Below are 17,745 nucleotides of genomic sequence, written 5' to 3'. Positions count from 1 at the left end.
CTCGAGCCACAGTCAGCTCCGCGCACACCGCGCAGGACGGCTCGTTAAGAGGAAAATCGTGTTGCAGCTTGCAGTTCACCTTGTTGTGATTGCAAAGAGGTGTCGGTTTTATAAAAGCAATGTTCCGCTGATATTGGTCCGGGAAAGCCGAATATGTGAATATCTGTCTAACTTCACCGAAGTTGCAAACTCAGCCTCTTTCCAAAACCGAGCCAAACCATTTCGGAGAGGGCTTACTCGATGTGCAGTCATTGCAGGCTTATTTATCGACTTACCTTTGTCCTTTTGTCTCGAATAAAGTAATGTTTGATGCTGAAGTACTTGTCTTTGGAATGGTACGTAACAGTGACTTGACCGTGTCTCTCGGTCCACAACACTTCGGACTTCCCTTTGAACTGGACCATTACTCTGCCATTTAAAACACTTTTCATTTAGGCCCATCTTTGATACACCATAAACCACTCTCATTCATTAGTTTTGGGTTTGTTTGTTTTTGTTTTTGCCTTTTTGGTTGTTGTGAGGTGTTTGTTTGTTTGTTTTTTTTAACAAAAATCTCTGGTGTTATCCTATCTCTGCTAGTTGAATCTACGGTATTTGTTACAGTATTTCGTTAATATGAAACATTTGATGTCTGTAAATGGATAGAAAACTGACATGTCTTTGTTGTTTTAGACTTAAATACATGCTCAGTTTTTTGACTAATCATTCACTGTTAAATAGGCCTGCTGTCCTTAATCAAGGCTATTTAATAGGATACCTAACCATAGATATTATGGGAGAGGGGATAGTTTACCCCATGCTTCCAACCAAATGGGGTGAAATGTTGGTCCTAGTTTAAACCTTTGTTTTTCAACTTGACAGAGAAATGTCTTTTGGCCCACAGGAATGTGTCATATACTGTATATACATGCAAGAAGATACACACAAATTTTACTTTGCTCACTGACCCCTTAAAATTAGTTTTAGGGCATGTATTTATCATATGCTGCCTGATGTTTGCTTTTGTAGAACATTTGTTGCCCGATGGTGCCCCTAAACCACAGTTGTTGAATATGAATAAACAGTAGGCTATTTGTTGTGAAAAAAATATATAATCAACCATTCCTATTCATGTAAAAGACAAAAAAATCTGAAGTGCCCAAAGGTTAATCTACTTGTGATGGAGATGCTCTTTGGTGAGAAATTATGACAAGACAAGACACTCTTCTGGTACACAGCATAAAACCATCTTTTGAATTAGATAGTTCAAAGTTGAAATGCTGAAAACAAAGATGAGTAAGATGGGAAGGAAAGTTGACTTATAAATCACATAAAGCACCTTGGGGATTTTTTTCTCAGCTTGTTTTTAAATGTGAAAATGTTGAAACTTTAACTATTTAATTGTGATGTGTTATTTAACCATCTGAGGGCAATGCAACACCGACAGCGTGATAGATAGATAGATAGATAGATAGATAGATAGATAGATAGATAGAAAGATAGATAGATAGATAGATAGATAGATAGAAAGATAGATAGATAGATAGATAGATAGATAGATAGATAGATAGATAGATAGATAGATAGATAGATAGATACTTTATTGATCCCGAGGGAAATCAAGGCATCCACCTGGTGGTGTACAGCATTCTGTTTAATCAGACTGTTATGACTGTCACATGCGATGCTTTCTTAATGTGTCAAGTAAAATAATTAATTGAAAGGTCAAAAATCATCTCTCAACAATGTAAGGCCAGGGCGGAGTGATGTATCCACAAATGTTATGCTCATATTCTGAAAACCAAATACTGTGGTTGAGCCAGCCACTCCTTACTTTAACATGTTCATGTCAGCTGCTCCTGGATTTGAAGGGCTCTTATTCTGTATTCTAGGGGAAATAATCCTCATTCAGTATGCATGGGAAGGTTGGAATATATTTTATTTGTTTACAATGACAAAAGGAATTTACAAGATAACAAAAATTATGGACATTAAATAGTCTACAATACTTACACAGTCTCCTCTAAAGGGCAGTCAGAGAGCTTCAAGTGGAACATGGATTGAAAAAGGGGTGTCGTGTATTTAAACATCAAAGTTTGAAAACATATTTTAGGGAGTAGCACTTTATACATGCACAATGTTGTACGTTTTCCAGGATAAATTAAAGTTGTATTTAGAATTGATTCGGGTACATTGCTTCTGCATATGAAGGTGGGAGATCCACAGGTCTGGGTGCTACTTGTTGTGGTGGTGGCATTCCCCAGGGTGCTGGGTTTGGGTTCCCAAAGGCCTCAAATCCAAAGGCAGAAGAAGGAGGTGGTTGTTTAACAGCAGAACCCTCAAAAACAGGGAGGACGACAATGGGAAGTTTGATCTCTGGATCTGTGGCACATTTGATGTTTAGATAGACCTGCAAAAAAACAATGTTGATCTTTTTTTTGATTTTCAGATGTTACATTTCTTTTTATACCACAAATCTATGATGCAGTATTATGTTGTTCTTCTGCTGTATTATTGACATGCTTATCACGTGCCTGTTTGGACACTATCAACAATGAGGGAGTCATTGATTAAAAGTTTCCAGATAAAAGTTGTCCATTATTGAAAAGATTTACGTCAATCAGTTGATTTTTCCGTTATTTTCCACTAGAGGTCGCCAGTAACTGTCAATTGTCCTGTGCTTGAGGTTTTCCAGTCCATTAGTATTTATAAAATAGTCCTCATTAACTTAGTACTTTATCATACATTTTTTTTTTAATTGAATTGTCCTTTGATTGATTCATTACTAGAACTGTATTTTCATAATCCTAAGTGTGCCTTCCATCAGAGCAGCTCCATTTGAAACAAACATACCAAGTACAGAATGTTCTGAGATGCATTGTGTGTGCAGATGAGCAGGGCACATGGACCCATATTCACAAACATTATGATAATCCTCTCATAGAGCTCCTAACTTAGCTTAAACAATTCTTGCAAGAACATTTCAAGGAGTTTCCGAGGCGTTATTTATGAACATTCTTAGAGCATCCTGAACAAGGACGGGACAGAAACTTTTATCTTAGTGCGGAAGTGTGGTTGACAATGTTGCCATGTATGGCACATATTTTTCAGAGGCTGTGATTGGTTAATCCAAAATCATTAGAAAAAAAAAGTCAATCATAGAATCCAGTCAAATGTTGTGTGATTATAAATACTGTGAAATTAGCATCTGTGTGATCATTTACAAGTGGTACTTTAAAAGTTTGTAGCCAACAAGATGTTTGAAATTGCAGGTCCACTTGTGTAGCATCTTATTCACATGCTGATATAATGATCAGCGTGTAAATAAAATCTTTAATTAGTGATTGGATGCACCTGTGGAAGTTATCACATGTAAAGAAAGTCTACATGCAAGTCTCACTTTGCACTGAAAAAAGTCATAGATGGATTGATGGTTTTAATCCATCCGGCCTAACTATGAGTGAAAAATAATATTTGTCATTCAGTGTTTGGAATACATTTCTCTATTTTCTCCTCAGCTTGAGAAACTCTTAAGCCTCTAAAAAGTAGCCTGGACTTCTAACAGGCTTACGAGTTTCTCAAGCAAGAAGAAAATGAACTGAAACTTAACAAACTTCTCTCATTGGATGTTTTTAAAAAGGAAATTAAATGACTTGGAGGCAGAGACATCCTGCGGTAGATGTTCTTCCTGATGTTTATGGATGACCCTGACAAACATTTGCTGCTAAGATCTGTTATTTGTGTATTTTAGTTGCCCAAGGATTTATTTGTGATGTATTTGATGTATTTTTGTATTTCTATGTTTGGCTGCTCGTTGTCTGTCTGAAACTCTGTTACTGGTGTTGCTGTTTGTTTTGTCAAGGAGATTGTTAATCTCAATGAGTTTTTATCTTTTGTGTTAAATAAAGGTTAAATGGAGAAATGTTCTTTGGACACTATATGAAGAATATTAATGAATCATAGTTGGGCTAAATAGACAAAAAATATTTACGTGCAAATTTCTATCCATCTGTAACAGTTCTGTGCATGTGATGACACCCACGGGGGTCTTTGTGAAGATCACAGCTTCTGAAAAAATGTGTCATAGCTAGCAAAGGTCACTTCCTCTCTCAGAGTTGCTTTAGGACTGTTACTAAATCACTTTTCAGCTTTATTTAGCTGCTAGCATTTTTTGAGCTAAGTTAGGAGCTCTCTGAGAGAATTCTCAGAATGTTTATGAGTATGGGCTCTGATGTTTTAGATAACGAAAATCAATAACCTTGAAAAGGCCTTCAGTAGCAAAAAAAAACAAACAAACAAGTAACAGTAATAATATTGACAGTAATCATACTGACAGTAATAATAGTAACAGTAATCAAGCTTGTGAAATTACATGCAGGATTACCTTCAGCCTGTACTCCAGTTTGATGATGGCACAGTTCAGGATGGAAGGAGGTAGTCCGCTGGGGATGGTGATCACCTTGGTAACAGTCTTGTTGTCAGAGGGTGCAATGTCCTCGATTTTGTCCTTAAGGATTTCAGTCGTTTGAACTCTCCTCCTACCCTCTGCAAAGAAACTCTTTTTCTCATACAGCCTGAACTTGGGCTTCACTGAACGACTCGAGCGGTTGTTGATTTCAAGCTTCACCTGCACAGCCTCACCTAAAATTGAGAAACAAAAGCCAATATTCAAACCCAGGCAGAAGTTGATAGCTGATAGGTCGTTGATTGTTTATTTTGTGAAAAGATATGTTTAAGAAATGCTCTGAATGTCCAACACAGCATCAGTTTCTCTTTTCTATATCCTCCTCTTCATCTTTTATTCTTCTAACACATCTCTCTCCAACACCGTTCTTTTCACCTTCTGTATTCATTATTTCATCCAACATATCCAACTTATTATTTCCCCAACATTTCAAAAGCATTTAAAGTGAACCATCAGATGGCGGGGATTATTCTGTCATTCACTGAGCAGACGTTTTTAACAAAAACAACATACATCAGAAAGGAAGCACAACACAAGCGAGGATCGAGGAAAGACGAAAACAATGTCAGTAAGTGCAAAAGAACAGTCCGATTGGACACAGGTGCTGACAGGCAATGCACAGTGGGAAAGCACAATATTGAGACTGTTTTTAAACAAGCGAGTGAAGTTTGTGGGCATTACTTTGGCTTTACCAAGCTAGATATTGATCTGTTGTTGCATAGAGGGGAGATGAAGGTGGTGTTCATTCATCCATTTAGAGATATCAGATATCAGTTCTGTTCAATTGTCTGGAGGGAATGACAGGATGAGCTGGGTATCGTCATTCGTCGGAGCGAACTAGTGCACCAAGTAAGCTATGGAGAAGAGAAGGTGACCAAGCACCGACCATTAGGGCACCCATGTGGATAAATTGTGTGCTTTGGACACATTATCTATGCCTTCTATATGGAAATAAGCTTATCTTATTTCAGGATATAGTCCAACCACACATCCAAGCCTGTCCACTACCCTCTAGATTGGAGTCATCAAAATATTCTACAGCCATCTTTTAGGGAATAATTTACAGATGTCCCCAACTTTCAAATAGTTTAAGGTGCAGCAATGGATTAGAGACAAGTAATAGGATGTAAAGGTAGAGTTTTACAGTTATCTTATCGATCCTGTATACATTCTGTAAAACCAGAAGGACCTGTTTCCTCTTTACACAGGGATAGGCCATGTTTCATAAGTATTCATAGCAGAAATACATTTTAATATGAGCTTATTACCTTGAATGTATCCCATCTGCTTGGTGTGAACATCCAATGAAACCTTTCCAGATCCAAACACTTTCACAGATTTATCCTTGCAACCATACTGAGGGTCCTAAAAGATCCGACATCATCAGCAACAAGTGAAAGTAGTTTTCTATTTCTCTGTTCTCTCTGGACAACACGGAGGGATAAACATTTGCCATTTAAAATAAGATTGATATCTGACCATAAGTCCGGGGGTGTCCATGTCTGCTTTGGATATGAATGTAAAGTGTTGTTTAGCCTTCTTAGTTAGCTTCATGGACTGTTTCAACTCTGCTTTTAACTTGTGAACAATTCTTCCGATGGAGCCTTCAAATGTTGATGGGATCTTTCTGTGAAAAAGAATAGTTAAAAAAAAAAAGAAAAATTAAAAATTTGAAATAACACTTAACCACAGATTAAGTAAGGAATATGCACCTATCAGGAATTGTGAAGGAAAAAGGAAACACATGTCTTCCTTTTCCGATGACTTCGGTGCCTAGAAGAAAATAAAGCATTTTTAAACCAATAACTTAAAATGGCCAATTAGGCTATAGAAAAATCATTTGAATTAGTCTTTCAGATACAAATTATCATAATATTTTGATACGTTACCATCTTGTCTTGCTTCTCTCAAGATATGATGTCGGACTTCATAATATTTCTCGCTAGACCTGTAGACATAATGCTGATATTGCCCGTAATGTTCACTCCAGCACACTCGAGCTTTTCCTTTGGCTATGAAAACAAGTCCCTGGATTTTGGTTTCCTTAGAAACCTCCACTATGATTCTTCCATTTACGGTATCTCCATTTGTAAACGTGTTCCTGCTGTTAATCGCATCATATTCGATGGAGAAATTTTTTATGGTCATTATTAACAAAGAAGAAGCCAACGAAGTGGAAATGTTTAATCTCCTGCAACACCAAAAGCAAACTCAAAACGTGTGAACTCGAAACAACTTCCTTGCTCTTCTTCACAGTTCTTGCTGAACCTGTTTTTCAAACTTCTTTGCTCACAGATAAGCAACACAAATACACAATCACAATGAGTGGAAAAAGCCTTGAGACATATTAAACTACAACTGTATGTTCGAAATCAAAGCTATTTGTCATTTTGTTCTTTAACCTGAGATGGTAGAGTAAACAGATTGTGTTCAATTAGACTGGAGTTATGACTGTCACATGCTATACTATCTCAGTGAGTCATGTAAAAACAATTCAAATAATGTCAAAGGAACTTTCCATTCACTTTGTTTTCCATGTGCGTATTGACGTAATGGGAAAAGGAAGTAATTGGAAATGTCTTGTGATCAACCATCAGGTTCAACATATGTTAGCCAAAATCAATAAATTAAAGGACAGCATGTGAACTTTGCCTCTGTATATATTCTATGCACTGCTGATTGGTATTATCTGATTCTTGAACAAAGCCAAGTTGAGTAAACACCCAGATAATTGAAGAAAAATGATCATGCTGTTCGTGATTACAATGATCCAGTTTCATTAGATTCATGACATGCTTATTTAAAATAAAATAGATAAATATAAAGAAAATGAAAAAACAGAAGATGTCTTTATCTGTAATAATAATTATCTATAAACAGCGCTGAACTGGTGTCAAATGATGAATAGAAAATGGGACAAATACAACCTATTGAACAACGACATGTTTCAACATCTGTATGATACTTATTTTACAGGAGCAACACTTAACCTGAAAAACCTGCATTGTGTCCAACATTTTGTGTATTCTTCATTATTTTTGTTTGTAAATATTACTGAAACACTTACAGTACCTCACCTTAAAGCTACAATATTACAGTATAGTATGCAACATTATTTCATTAGAATTACTTTCAATATGTAATTGTTGGAAATGTTCCTTTTAAGAACAAATTGTGAACAAATTAAGTTTTTTCTTTTTGCAAACATTAAAAGTGGGGTCCCACAGAACAGAACACCTCATCAGGGTTAATAAAGAGTGGAAAAAAGGGTACAAAACACTTTGAATATATGACAATTCAAACACTTGATATAAACATATAAAATAAAGATTTATTTTAAGGCTACAAAAGAGAAATGTACAGGACAAAACAGAATAGTTCATTCACAATAATGCAAAATAAAACATGTTTAACAGCACAAAGGAGTATACTCGTATACTTTTTTTTTGCTTTAAAAAATATTATAGAGTAAGTAATAATTTCAAGGTTAGCCAGCTGAGCTTGTTGTTTTTTGTATACTATGAACTTTAAGCACATAACGAGAACAAGAACAGATAGGCAAGATGTAGACACAAAATTGGGATAATTAAAAAAATATATATATATATTTCAGGAAAAACAACAGATAAATTCAAGATTTCCTCACTTTCTGTCACTAGAACAAATTCCGCTTGATATATGCAGGACACTGCAATCCTCTGATGCAACTGAGCAGCAGCTTTCCTAAGACATTTCCTGCCTTTTGAACGCCCTTATCTTGTCCAGTGTAAAACAAGGTTAAGTCTTAAGTTAAACCCGAGATAACACTGATTACTTCATCACATTACTAAGGCAGAATTTGGCAGTAACGTGGTGGATCTACATAAAGAGGATAGGCCTCATGGTGCGTTCCATTTACCCCAGAAGTTAAAAATCAGAACTAGGAATGATGTCACGCTGGAGTTCTACTCACACATTAGGGCCACCATTTGTTTTAAAGCTTATGATGGTCGCTGATGGATGCTACCAAAATCTGTCAAAGGCGGGTACATTGCATATGCTCCATAGGAGGGTGGAGGATCTGCAGACTGGTGTGCTGCTGGTTGTAGAGTTGGTACACTGCCCCATGCTGGTGGGTTTGGGTTTGCAAACTGTTCAAATCCAAAGGCAGAAGCAGCAGGTGCTGGAGCCACTGCAGGAACCGGAGAGGCTCGCAAGATGACAATGGGAAATTTGATCTCTGGGTCTGAAGCATATTTGATGTCCAGGTAGACCTGCAGAAAACATGTGTGCTTGATTATACAACCATAATTTAAATACAGTGACAAACAGGATTGTTGCATTGCAAACTCTTTTGAACACTTTAGAGTGAGGGTTGTGTTTAAACACTTCCTAATAGCACAGTTGTGTAAAGAAACAGATTTAAATTTAAACAGACTCTTATCCCTTATATTGCAGTGCTTGGTGGACTTATTTGGGGCATCTGTGAATAAAATCCCGCTCTTAAGGCAAATAATCAATGATGGTGATGGTGAGAAAGCTTCTAAGAAACGCACTTACCTTTTTGTGTTATTTTCCTGATGACATTTGATAAATGATTCAGGATCAATTATGATCTAAATGGCTAGATAATCATCTTCCTAACAATGTGAAGGTTTTATATAAGTGTACGACCAAACTAACAATTTGTTGAAACCTTCCTGACTTTTCCTGGAAATGTTGATTAAATTCATATGAATGTAGCCTAAGGATGTGATACTGGACTCAAAACCCCCCCTCTCTCAGTCATCCACTGATTCTTAACTTCAGATAGATTGCAGCTGAACGTTTTACAATGTCTTGTTGGGAGGCACATCCAAGCCATGGAGACGTCTGTAACACTCTGTCATGGGTGCACTAAACTGAGAGTTACAATTGAGTTCTTTGACACTTCACCTTCAAACAAGCAACCAACAGATTATTTTAGTAAACCATGAGCAACCTTTGAGATGAACGCATCAATTGACTGGGACCAGGACTGTAGTCAGGCTCACTATATTGTGGGATTTGGGATTTGTTTGTTAAAGTATACATTTTTAGAAAGGTTATGGTACAAGGACTCAGAAAATCAATGTTTGCATTTGCCCAGATTCCTTCTGTCCCATCTGCATTATCCAAAAGCATCTACAGAGCATTGACAATATCTTCATCTGCTTTGAGGTAGTTGTGTTGTAGATCAAGCCACAGTGGCTCGATCTACACAACATCAGAAGCCACAGAAATGGATGTGTTCTTCAACATGAGATCATAATTTGCTGTGATTAGCACTAAAACATCTGTATCTGGTGACACATACAGGGTAGATTCTCTAAGTGAGAGAGCAACTAGAGATTAACAAAGACAAGGAAAGGACTTCACACAATAAGACTCTTTAGACTCAGACAGCTCATGTTGATGAACATTTATACATCGGATGAATACTGCAGGAGACATGATATAGCATCACACTTGTGGTTCAGTGACATGCTCAAACATGACTGCCAGACACTTCCAAAGGCTCTGCATTGTAAAAGATATCATTATCAGGGCTGTGCCTTATTGACCCACCTAGAATAATCTGAGACGTCAAGCAGCCTGGAGTAAACGACAACTTCTCCCAACTGTGGTCTAAATGTGCATGTTGATAGTTCCAAAACATTTAAGTTTTACATTAGCTGATTTTAAACTAAAAAAAAAAAAAACTTTTCAGTAAAAGGAACTTCAAGTTATCTGACTCACTGCTTGTGATAGTGGAGTTTTTTACCCACATTGTGGATGTATTTCTATGGGAAGATGAGAAAAATACATGTTTTTTGAGGAACATGGAATATCAAATGTGAACAACTTTTCATTCTTATCATATTGCAAGAAAACAACCACACCAGTTCATTTTTGACCCACTAATGCATCTATGGGTTAACATGGTAAAGTTGTGTAGCTTTATAATTAGAACCATTGGATTCTCTGACCCTGAAAATGTGAGTTTAACAGTTAAAATCAACATTTCAGCTTATTCAGAAGCTGAGATATTACAAATTAAAGTTTCACGACAGCCATTTTTTCCAAGCCAAGATGGCCGCCACATAGACATCTGGGCAAATGCAAACATTGATTTTCTGAGTCCTCATACCATAACCTTTCCAAAAATGTATAGTTTAACAAATCCCCACAAAGGTTAAAATCTAAATATAGTGAACCTGACTACTGGGACAATCAGGCCGCCATGATTTCTGGAGGACGCATCATCACCTTTTAAATGCTTGACCACACGGGGAAGTTTGACTGAACACCACAAACGTAAGATCCTGTCACAGCTTCGACCTCGAGAGAGAAAACTCGAGGAAGGGTCGTCGTCAAGACAGTCACTCCGAGTAGAGATTTCTTTTTATGAAATTCTCTAATCACATAATTTTTCTAACTACATTTATCTTTAATTCATTACCAACCGCTCTTTGTTTCATTTGTACTTTTGAACCTTTATAACGGCACTATAAAATTAGAATCAAAACCCTACAGTTATTAAGATCAAAATCATAGTCAGTATAATCTTTTATATTTTTCTGCATTAATGTTCACGATTTTTGTAATGAATTCCTCAAGAGATCCCTCGGCCCACATCCCTTCTGACAGAGATAGTCTCCCACTGTGAGGTGCATGTGTGAACAACTGGATCAGGAATATGTACATTGTGAAAACGACTACTAATGCTGGGCTTACACCAAAGGATTTCCACAGTCTCAGACTAAAGACTGGCAGTCTTTAGGAATCTTACAGGAATCTCAGCGCGCTCTGTAAATGTAAGGTCACAATTTGCAGTCTGTGACCCGATTTATGCCAGTCTTTCTCTAGTCTTTCATATCTATCCTGTTTGATATTATCGCAAGTCGTAGCGTAGTCGTAGTGACGTAAACAATGAACAACAAATTAAATTTGTTCTCACAAAAGCGGAAACGGGAAGCCATCGACATTTCGTTCGGTGACTTCGGTCATCCAAACAAAATAAAAAGCAAGCAACCATCGACGTCGAAACGCCACACGCGAAAGTGGACAGAAGAATAAGAGGAGCGGCTTGTCGAGCTCTGCTAAGAGCAGGCATAATAGGCATAATATACATATGTTATGTCTATGAGAGCAGGCATGTCTATTTGATGTCAGCCCCTTCACTCACTTTCTTTGCGCTCTATCTCTACGCCATAGTGCCGTACACTCCCCCATGTACACCCCCAGAACATTCTCATTAGCTTTATTCATGCCAACACACACACACACACACACACACACACACACACACACACACACACACAGGGAATACAAAGCTAACAAATTATTTTTGTAGTCCTGTAAATTGTGTCAGCATAAGACTCGTAGGAAAAATCCACACAACTCTGTAGTAGTCACACCTCACCTGATTTAACAAAAAGCTTACCCTGAGTCTGTACTCTGCTTTGATGTTACTGCAGTCAAGGATGGATGGCTCGGCATCATGGGGGATGGCGATAACTTTTGTTACCTTCACATTGGTGGAAACAGGGATGGGCTCTCCGACTTCTTTCAGGAGGTCTTTAGTACTGAGTCTTCTTTTCCCTTTGGCAAAGAAGCTGTGCTTTCTATACAAACAGTACTTGGGCTTGATCTCTCGAGATGAGTTGTTCTCGATGCAGGCCACAATTTGTATTCCCTCTCCTGTTAATTCAAACACAAACATCTAAACAACTGTGGTATGAGACGTGAAATATAGTTTTTACCTTGGGGGTTCTTACCTTGGAAGAAACCCGTTTTCTCAAGCTTCACATCCATAGCTACTGATCCTGATGTGAACATTTTCATTTTCTTATCCTTGGCATCATGCTGTGGTGTCTGAAAGTAGATCAGAGAAGTAGTCTCAATTGTACAGGTCTGGTTTCTGGTGCACTAAATGAGCCTGAGTGTAGTTCTTCTGCATCAGTGAGATATCTCCAACAAGAACTCCAAAACTATGGTAAACATTTAAATTTCAGTTTATGATCAAAGGCAATGCTGGCCAGGTTTTCTTGATGCTGATAATCTGTCAAATAAATATTTTCCTGGGCTAACGTCGGGTTATGCGTATGCTCAATACCCATCTGTGCAGGTTATAAACACGGGTTAAACTTGAGTCTTTTTGCAGCCTTCAACAGGTCATGCAGATTAGTTTCCCTGTAAGAACGACAGGATTATAGAAATAAATAATCACATACCATTAAGACTGGGTCACTGCTCATATCTACGTTTGACACATAGTTGATGTTGGTTTTATCTTTCTGGTTAACCCTCATTGATCTGCTCAGGACGGCTTTCAGTGAGTATGTAATCTTCCCCACAGAACCTTTAAAGGAGCAGGGCATGTTCCTTAGGGACAAGAGCAGATGTGAAAATAGACTAGATAGTTATTATGCATTGAAAATAAACATAAACTGCAAAGCCTTTGACTGAGCTTTATAAAATATACAAGTATGACATTTTAACATTTTGGCTGTTTGAAAATTGCAGCTGCGACATCACTTACTGTAAAGGGATTAGAAAGGTGAATGGGTAAACATGGCATCCTGGGGCAACAACATTGCTGTCTGAAAAGCAACAATCAACCTTCAAGATATTTTAAAAAGATTTCCTTATATCTGTTAGTCATAACCCCCCCCCCCCCACACACACACACACACACACACATCACCACCACAGAAAGAGGGCTTCACCATGAGACAGAATACTTACATGTGTCTCCATTGTGATGAGTGAGTAGAGTTTCGTTGACCTCTCCTGTAGAAAAGTCACAACACTGACTGAGCAGATTATAATGTATTTCTCAGCTTCTAAACGTTATTTTGTAACATTTACGTAAACAGTAAACCAAATTGACCATTGCAACTTTTCTAAAATGTAACAATAAAACTCCAAAGAGGAGAAGTGTAAACTACAAAAAACAGCGCAAAAACCGGAGATACACAGTAAAGTAGGAAACTACAATAATTTCAGGTTAATTGAAAACAAGGCTCTGATCTATTTACCTTCAACCAATGATAACTTTCTAAAATTTAATTTTTTAAGTTCTATATTTGGAATAAAGAACTTCAGTTCTTCTTATGCAATCGGTTATTTCTTTACACTGTTATGTTTAGAAAAGTTACGTCACTTTACACGAGATTATTGTCTGCTTTTGCATCTCATTTTAGATCGTTTGTTTTTCCATCAACTCGACTTCCTTAACTCATCATTTGATGGAAAGTATGTCGGCAAGAACAACGTGCCAACAGATGGCTTATCTTTCTAACTTTACCGAAAGTCTGCGGGAGGAGGTCGAACTGGTTTGGCAAGTTCTCTTCTCTTTCCCTGTCGAACTCCTCTTGGACCGTCTCGAGCCACAGTCAGCTCCGCGCACACCGCGCAGGACGGCTCGTTAAGAGGAACATATCGGTCTAACTTCACCGAACTTTGCAAACTCAGCCTCTTTCCAAAACCGAGCCAAACCATTTCGGAGAGGGCTTACTCGATGTGCAGTCATTGCAGGCTTATTTATCCACTTACCTTTGTCCTTTTTGTCTCGAATAAAGTAATGTTTGATGCTGAAGTACTTGTCTTTGGAATGGTACGTAACAGTGACTTGACCGTGTCTCTCGGTCCACAACACTTCGGACTTCCCTTTGAACTGGACCATCAGATAGTCAATCTGGCAGTCTTTAGCCACCTCTAGCGTCACCCGTCCGGACACCATGTCGCCACTGGTGAACGTATTTTTCTCGTTGATAGAATCATAGGTGACTTTGAGGCTCTTTACAGTGGTCGACATCGTGGATAGTTCAGAAACTAACCGAGAGAAGGAGGAGGGACAGATGTAACCCGAACCCGACAAACAACAGTCCACCCACAGGCTACTTCCTCCATGGGTGTATGTCCCAATCCTCGGAAGGAAATGTGCAGGGCATGCAAAAACTCCTTCAAAACTATAATTTTCATGTTGGCCATTTTTAGAGTATATGCCATATTTACTCTGCCATTTAAAACACTTTTCATTTAGGCCCATCTTTGATACACCATAAACCACTCTCATTCATTAGTTTTGGGTTGTTGTTTTTTTTTTTGCCTTTTTGGTTGTTGTGAGGTGTTTGGTTTGGGTTTTTTTTAACAAAAATCTCTGGTGTTATCCTATCTCTGCTAGTTGAATCTACGGTATTTGTTACAGTATTTTGTTAATATGAAACATTTGATGTCTGTAAATGGATAGAAAACTGACATGTCTTTGTTGTTTTAGACTTAAATACATGCTCAGTTTTTTGACTAATCATTCACTGTTAAATAGGCCTGCTGTCCTTAATCAAGGCTATTTAATAGGATACCTAACCATACAAATTTAGGAGAGGGGATAGTTTACCCCATGCTTCCAACCAAATGGGGTGAAATGTTGGTCCTGGTTTAAACCTTTGTTTTTCAACTTGACAGAGAAATGTCTTTTGGCCCACAGGAATGTGTCATATACTGTATATACATGCAAGAAGATACACACAAATTTTACTTTGCTCACTGACCCCTTAAAATTAGTTTTAGGGTGTGTATTTATCATATGCTGCCTGATGTTTGCTTTTGTAGAACATTTGTTGCCCGATGGTGCCCCTAAACCACAGTTGTTGAATATGAATAAACAGTAGGCTGTTTGTTGTGAAAAAAAAAATACAATCAACCATTCCTATTCATGTAAAAGACAAAAAAATCTGAAGTGCCCAAAGGTTAATCTACTTGTGATGGAGATGCTCTTTGGTGAGAAATTATGAGAAGACAAGACACTCTTCTGGTACACAGCATAAAACCATCCTTTTAATTAGCTAGTTCAAAGTTGAAATGCTGAAAACAAAGATGAGTAAGATGGGAAGGAAAGCTGACTTATAAACCACATAAAGCACCTTGGGGATTTTTTTCTCAGCTTGTTTTTAAATGTGAAAATGTTGAAACTTTAACTATTTAATTGAGATGTGTTATTTAACCATCTGAGGGCAATGCAGCACCGACAGCGTGATAGATAGATAGATAGATAGATAGATAGATAGATAGATAGATAGATAGATAGATAGATAGATAGATAGATAGATACATAGATAGATAGATAGATAGATAGATAGATAGATACTTTATTGATCCCGAGGGAAATCAAGGCATCCAGTAGCAGTATATACAGACAGGCAGGACACAAGACATTAGTTACAATACACACCCGCTGTCCCCCGCTGAGATCAAGTTAGGAAAAACATTGTATCCCATTCCATGCTACCTGGGAGATAACTAACTCCATATATGAGGGTTGTTGTATATTTATCTTGTATTTTATACAAGACAAACGTTACACTCCCATAGTTCTTTTCATCATTAGGATTTATAAAAAGTTGTCTGAATATATAGTATTTGTTCTTGATACTGATGCATTTTTCCAAGATTTAGTTAATACTTTCTAGGGCTTTTTATCAAGAACAGCCAAAGATGGGTACATCTCATATGTCCCATAAGGCGGGGGTGGAGCAGAAGGGCCTGTGGTTGGTGGCATGTGTCGGAAGTTGCTTCCTTGCAGGTCTGGGTCTGCAAACATGCCAAATCCGTAGCCAGGATAAGCCGGCTGCTGCTCCCCTTCAAGCCCCGGTAGAGCTGGAAGGATGATTATGGGAAACTTGATCTGAGGGTCAGAAGCATACTTGACATCCAGGTAGACCTGTGGTGAAGACATAGTGTACATTCATAATTATTATTAATCAGCCCACTTATATTACTATGTACACACATGCTTTGTAAAGAAAGAGACACACCCTTAGCCTGTACTCTGCTTTAATGATTTGACAGTTAAGGATGGACACACACGTGTCGGGTGGGATGGTGATGGTTCTGGTGACAGTCTGTCCGGCTGAAGGTGGGATGGGTTCACCCTCTTCTTTTAAGATGTCCTTAGTTTCAAGCTTCCTCTTTCCTTTTGCAAAGTAACTGTACTTCTTGTACAAACAGTACTTGGGCTTGATTTCACGAGATGAATTGTTCTGGATGGAGGCAACAACCTGTATGCCTCCCCCTGAAAAACAGATGAGCATTTAATATACAAGAGTAATATCGGCAATAAAATCATGATGCTTAGATCATGGGATTTTAAAGTTGTCCATATATAAATGAAACACATGTAAAGTCACTTTATAATTTAAAAAGGACAGCGCTTTAGGTTGTCAGAATGCTGTGTACAATGATTGTTTTACACATTGCTTCTTTACGCATCTCATTCCTCTTTTTACTGCTGCTGTTTACATCTCTGGGTTACATCCCAATGAAAACCGATTTTAAAGGTAAATACCTAAAACTTTAACAATATAATCATTTCAGGAGCAGAAACTGATTATAATGTTTGCATATGGACTCAGTAAACCCTGTTATACCACAACTTAAGTATCTTCGTTTTGTTGACATTACATGCTTTTGAGGCGTATGAACTCAACTTTTTTACAAGTGATAAAGTTTAATTGACTAACATGACTAATAAACTAACATGTATGTAAGTGTATTTAAGTTATTATACCTTTAGCCTAGATGGCCGATTAGGATTATCTCATTGCCCTTCCTGTTGCTGTTTGTCTTAATTGGTTTCGTCTTATCTGTAGACATTATAAAAGTCAGGGAGCAAAGGGACTTTGAGCCACACGTCATGTGATAGTTTATCTTTTACTGCTTTCCACTGTCAAAGTAAAACATGATTGAAAAGTACCTTGGTGGAAGCCTGTCCTTGGAATGTTTACATCCATCCCTACTGTTCCTGATGTAAAAAGCTTCATCTTCTTGTCAGTGGCCTGGTGCTGTGGAGCCTAACAGGACAAAGACAAATCAGTGAGAGACAGTGTGACTTGCCATCACAGCAGCAGTGTTAAGGTCAAACAGCAAGCACACAGATGAGCGTGTGAGTTGTAAGGTGGGTACCATCACTGATGGATCACTGTTTAAGTTGCCATTGTAGATCAGGATGAACTCAGCCTTGGCTTTGCTGTCCATTCTCATTGACCGGCTTAGATTTGCCTCCAGAGTGTAGCGGATCTTTCCATGGGAGCCTTTGAAGGAGGATGGCAGGTCTCTTCAAGAAATGAGAAAACAATTTATGACACCTCTTCAGTAGCAATATACAAAGTCGGTCAAAAGCTGATACTCCCTGAAGATAGAGTAGAACTACATATCAATAAAAATGTATACATGATTAAAGACAATGAAGTAGTTTTGGTTTAAATGTTTGATTTTTTTAAACTTACTGTGCAGGGATTTGAAAGGTGAATGAGTAAACA

At 37.8% G+C, this 17,745-nt stretch overlaps 2 protein-coding genes across 3 annotated transcripts in view; both read right to left on the bottom strand.

Annotated features, from left to right (window-relative positions):
* Window positions 1–1,984: 1,984 nt before the first annotated feature.
* LOC306840145 (arrestin domain-containing protein 3-like) lies at window positions 1,985–6,837 on the bottom strand. The gene is made up of 6 exons (XM_079369239.1): window positions 6,334–6,837; window positions 6,157–6,217; window positions 5,924–6,071; window positions 5,713–5,809; window positions 4,364–4,620; window positions 1,985–2,389 (listed from the first exon to the last, which is right to left on the bottom strand). Exons 1-6 carry the CDS (start codon window positions 6,590–6,592, stop codon window positions 2,153–2,155), a joined length of 1,059 nt encoding a protein of 352 aa, XP_079225365.1. The 5' UTR covers window positions 6,593–6,837; the 3' UTR covers window positions 1,985–2,152.
* Window positions 6,838–7,767: 930 nt separating this feature from the next.
* LOC306840129 (arrestin domain-containing protein 3-like) overlaps window positions 7,768–17,745 on the bottom strand; it is a 33,232-nt gene continuing 23,254 nt past the window's right edge. Inside the window, exons 1-7 of one of the 2 annotated variants that reach the window (XM_079369222.1) lie at window positions 13,982–14,336; window positions 13,172–13,216; window positions 12,966–13,026; window positions 12,658–12,808; window positions 12,202–12,298; window positions 11,868–12,124; window positions 7,768–8,697 (exon numbers count right to left, since the gene is read on the bottom strand). In XM_079369222.1, the coding sequence (XP_079225348.1) occupies window positions 8,425–8,697; window positions 11,868–12,124; window positions 12,202–12,298; window positions 12,658–12,808; window positions 12,966–13,026; window positions 13,172–13,216; window positions 13,982–14,243 (1,146 nt within the window). In that variant the 5' untranslated portion in view covers window positions 14,244–14,336 and the 3' untranslated portion in view covers window positions 7,768–8,424. Of the gene's footprint in view, window positions 8,698–11,867; window positions 12,125–12,201; window positions 12,299–12,657; window positions 12,809–12,965; window positions 13,027–13,171; window positions 13,217–13,981; window positions 14,337–17,745 lie in introns of those variants that run through there. The other variant, XM_079369223.1, reaches the window with a different exon arrangement.

Source organism: Symphodus melops (genome assembly GCF_947650265.1).
Source record: "Symphodus melops genome assembly, chromosome: 1".
NCBI classification, from domain to species: Eukaryota; Metazoa; Chordata; class Actinopteri; order Labriformes; family Labridae; genus Symphodus; species Symphodus melops.
Note: the sequence above shows the minus strand (reverse complement) of the source record. Positions and strands in the feature narration are given on the sequence as shown.

Bases quoted from the DNA above. Each gene is read 5' to 3' on its own strand.
- LOC306840145 (XM_079369239.1), bottom strand. From the start codon at position 6,592: ATGACCATAAAAAATTTCTCCATCGAATATGATGCGATTAACAGCAGG. The intron at 6,218-6,333 runs GTAACGTATCAA...ATTTTCTTCTAG, and splicing joins GAGAGAAGCAAGACAAGATG to GCACCGAAGTCATCGGAAAA. The intron at 6,072-6,156 runs GTGCATATTCCT...TCTTTTTCACAG, and splicing joins TCCTTCACAATTCCTGATAG to AAAGATCCCATCAACATTTG.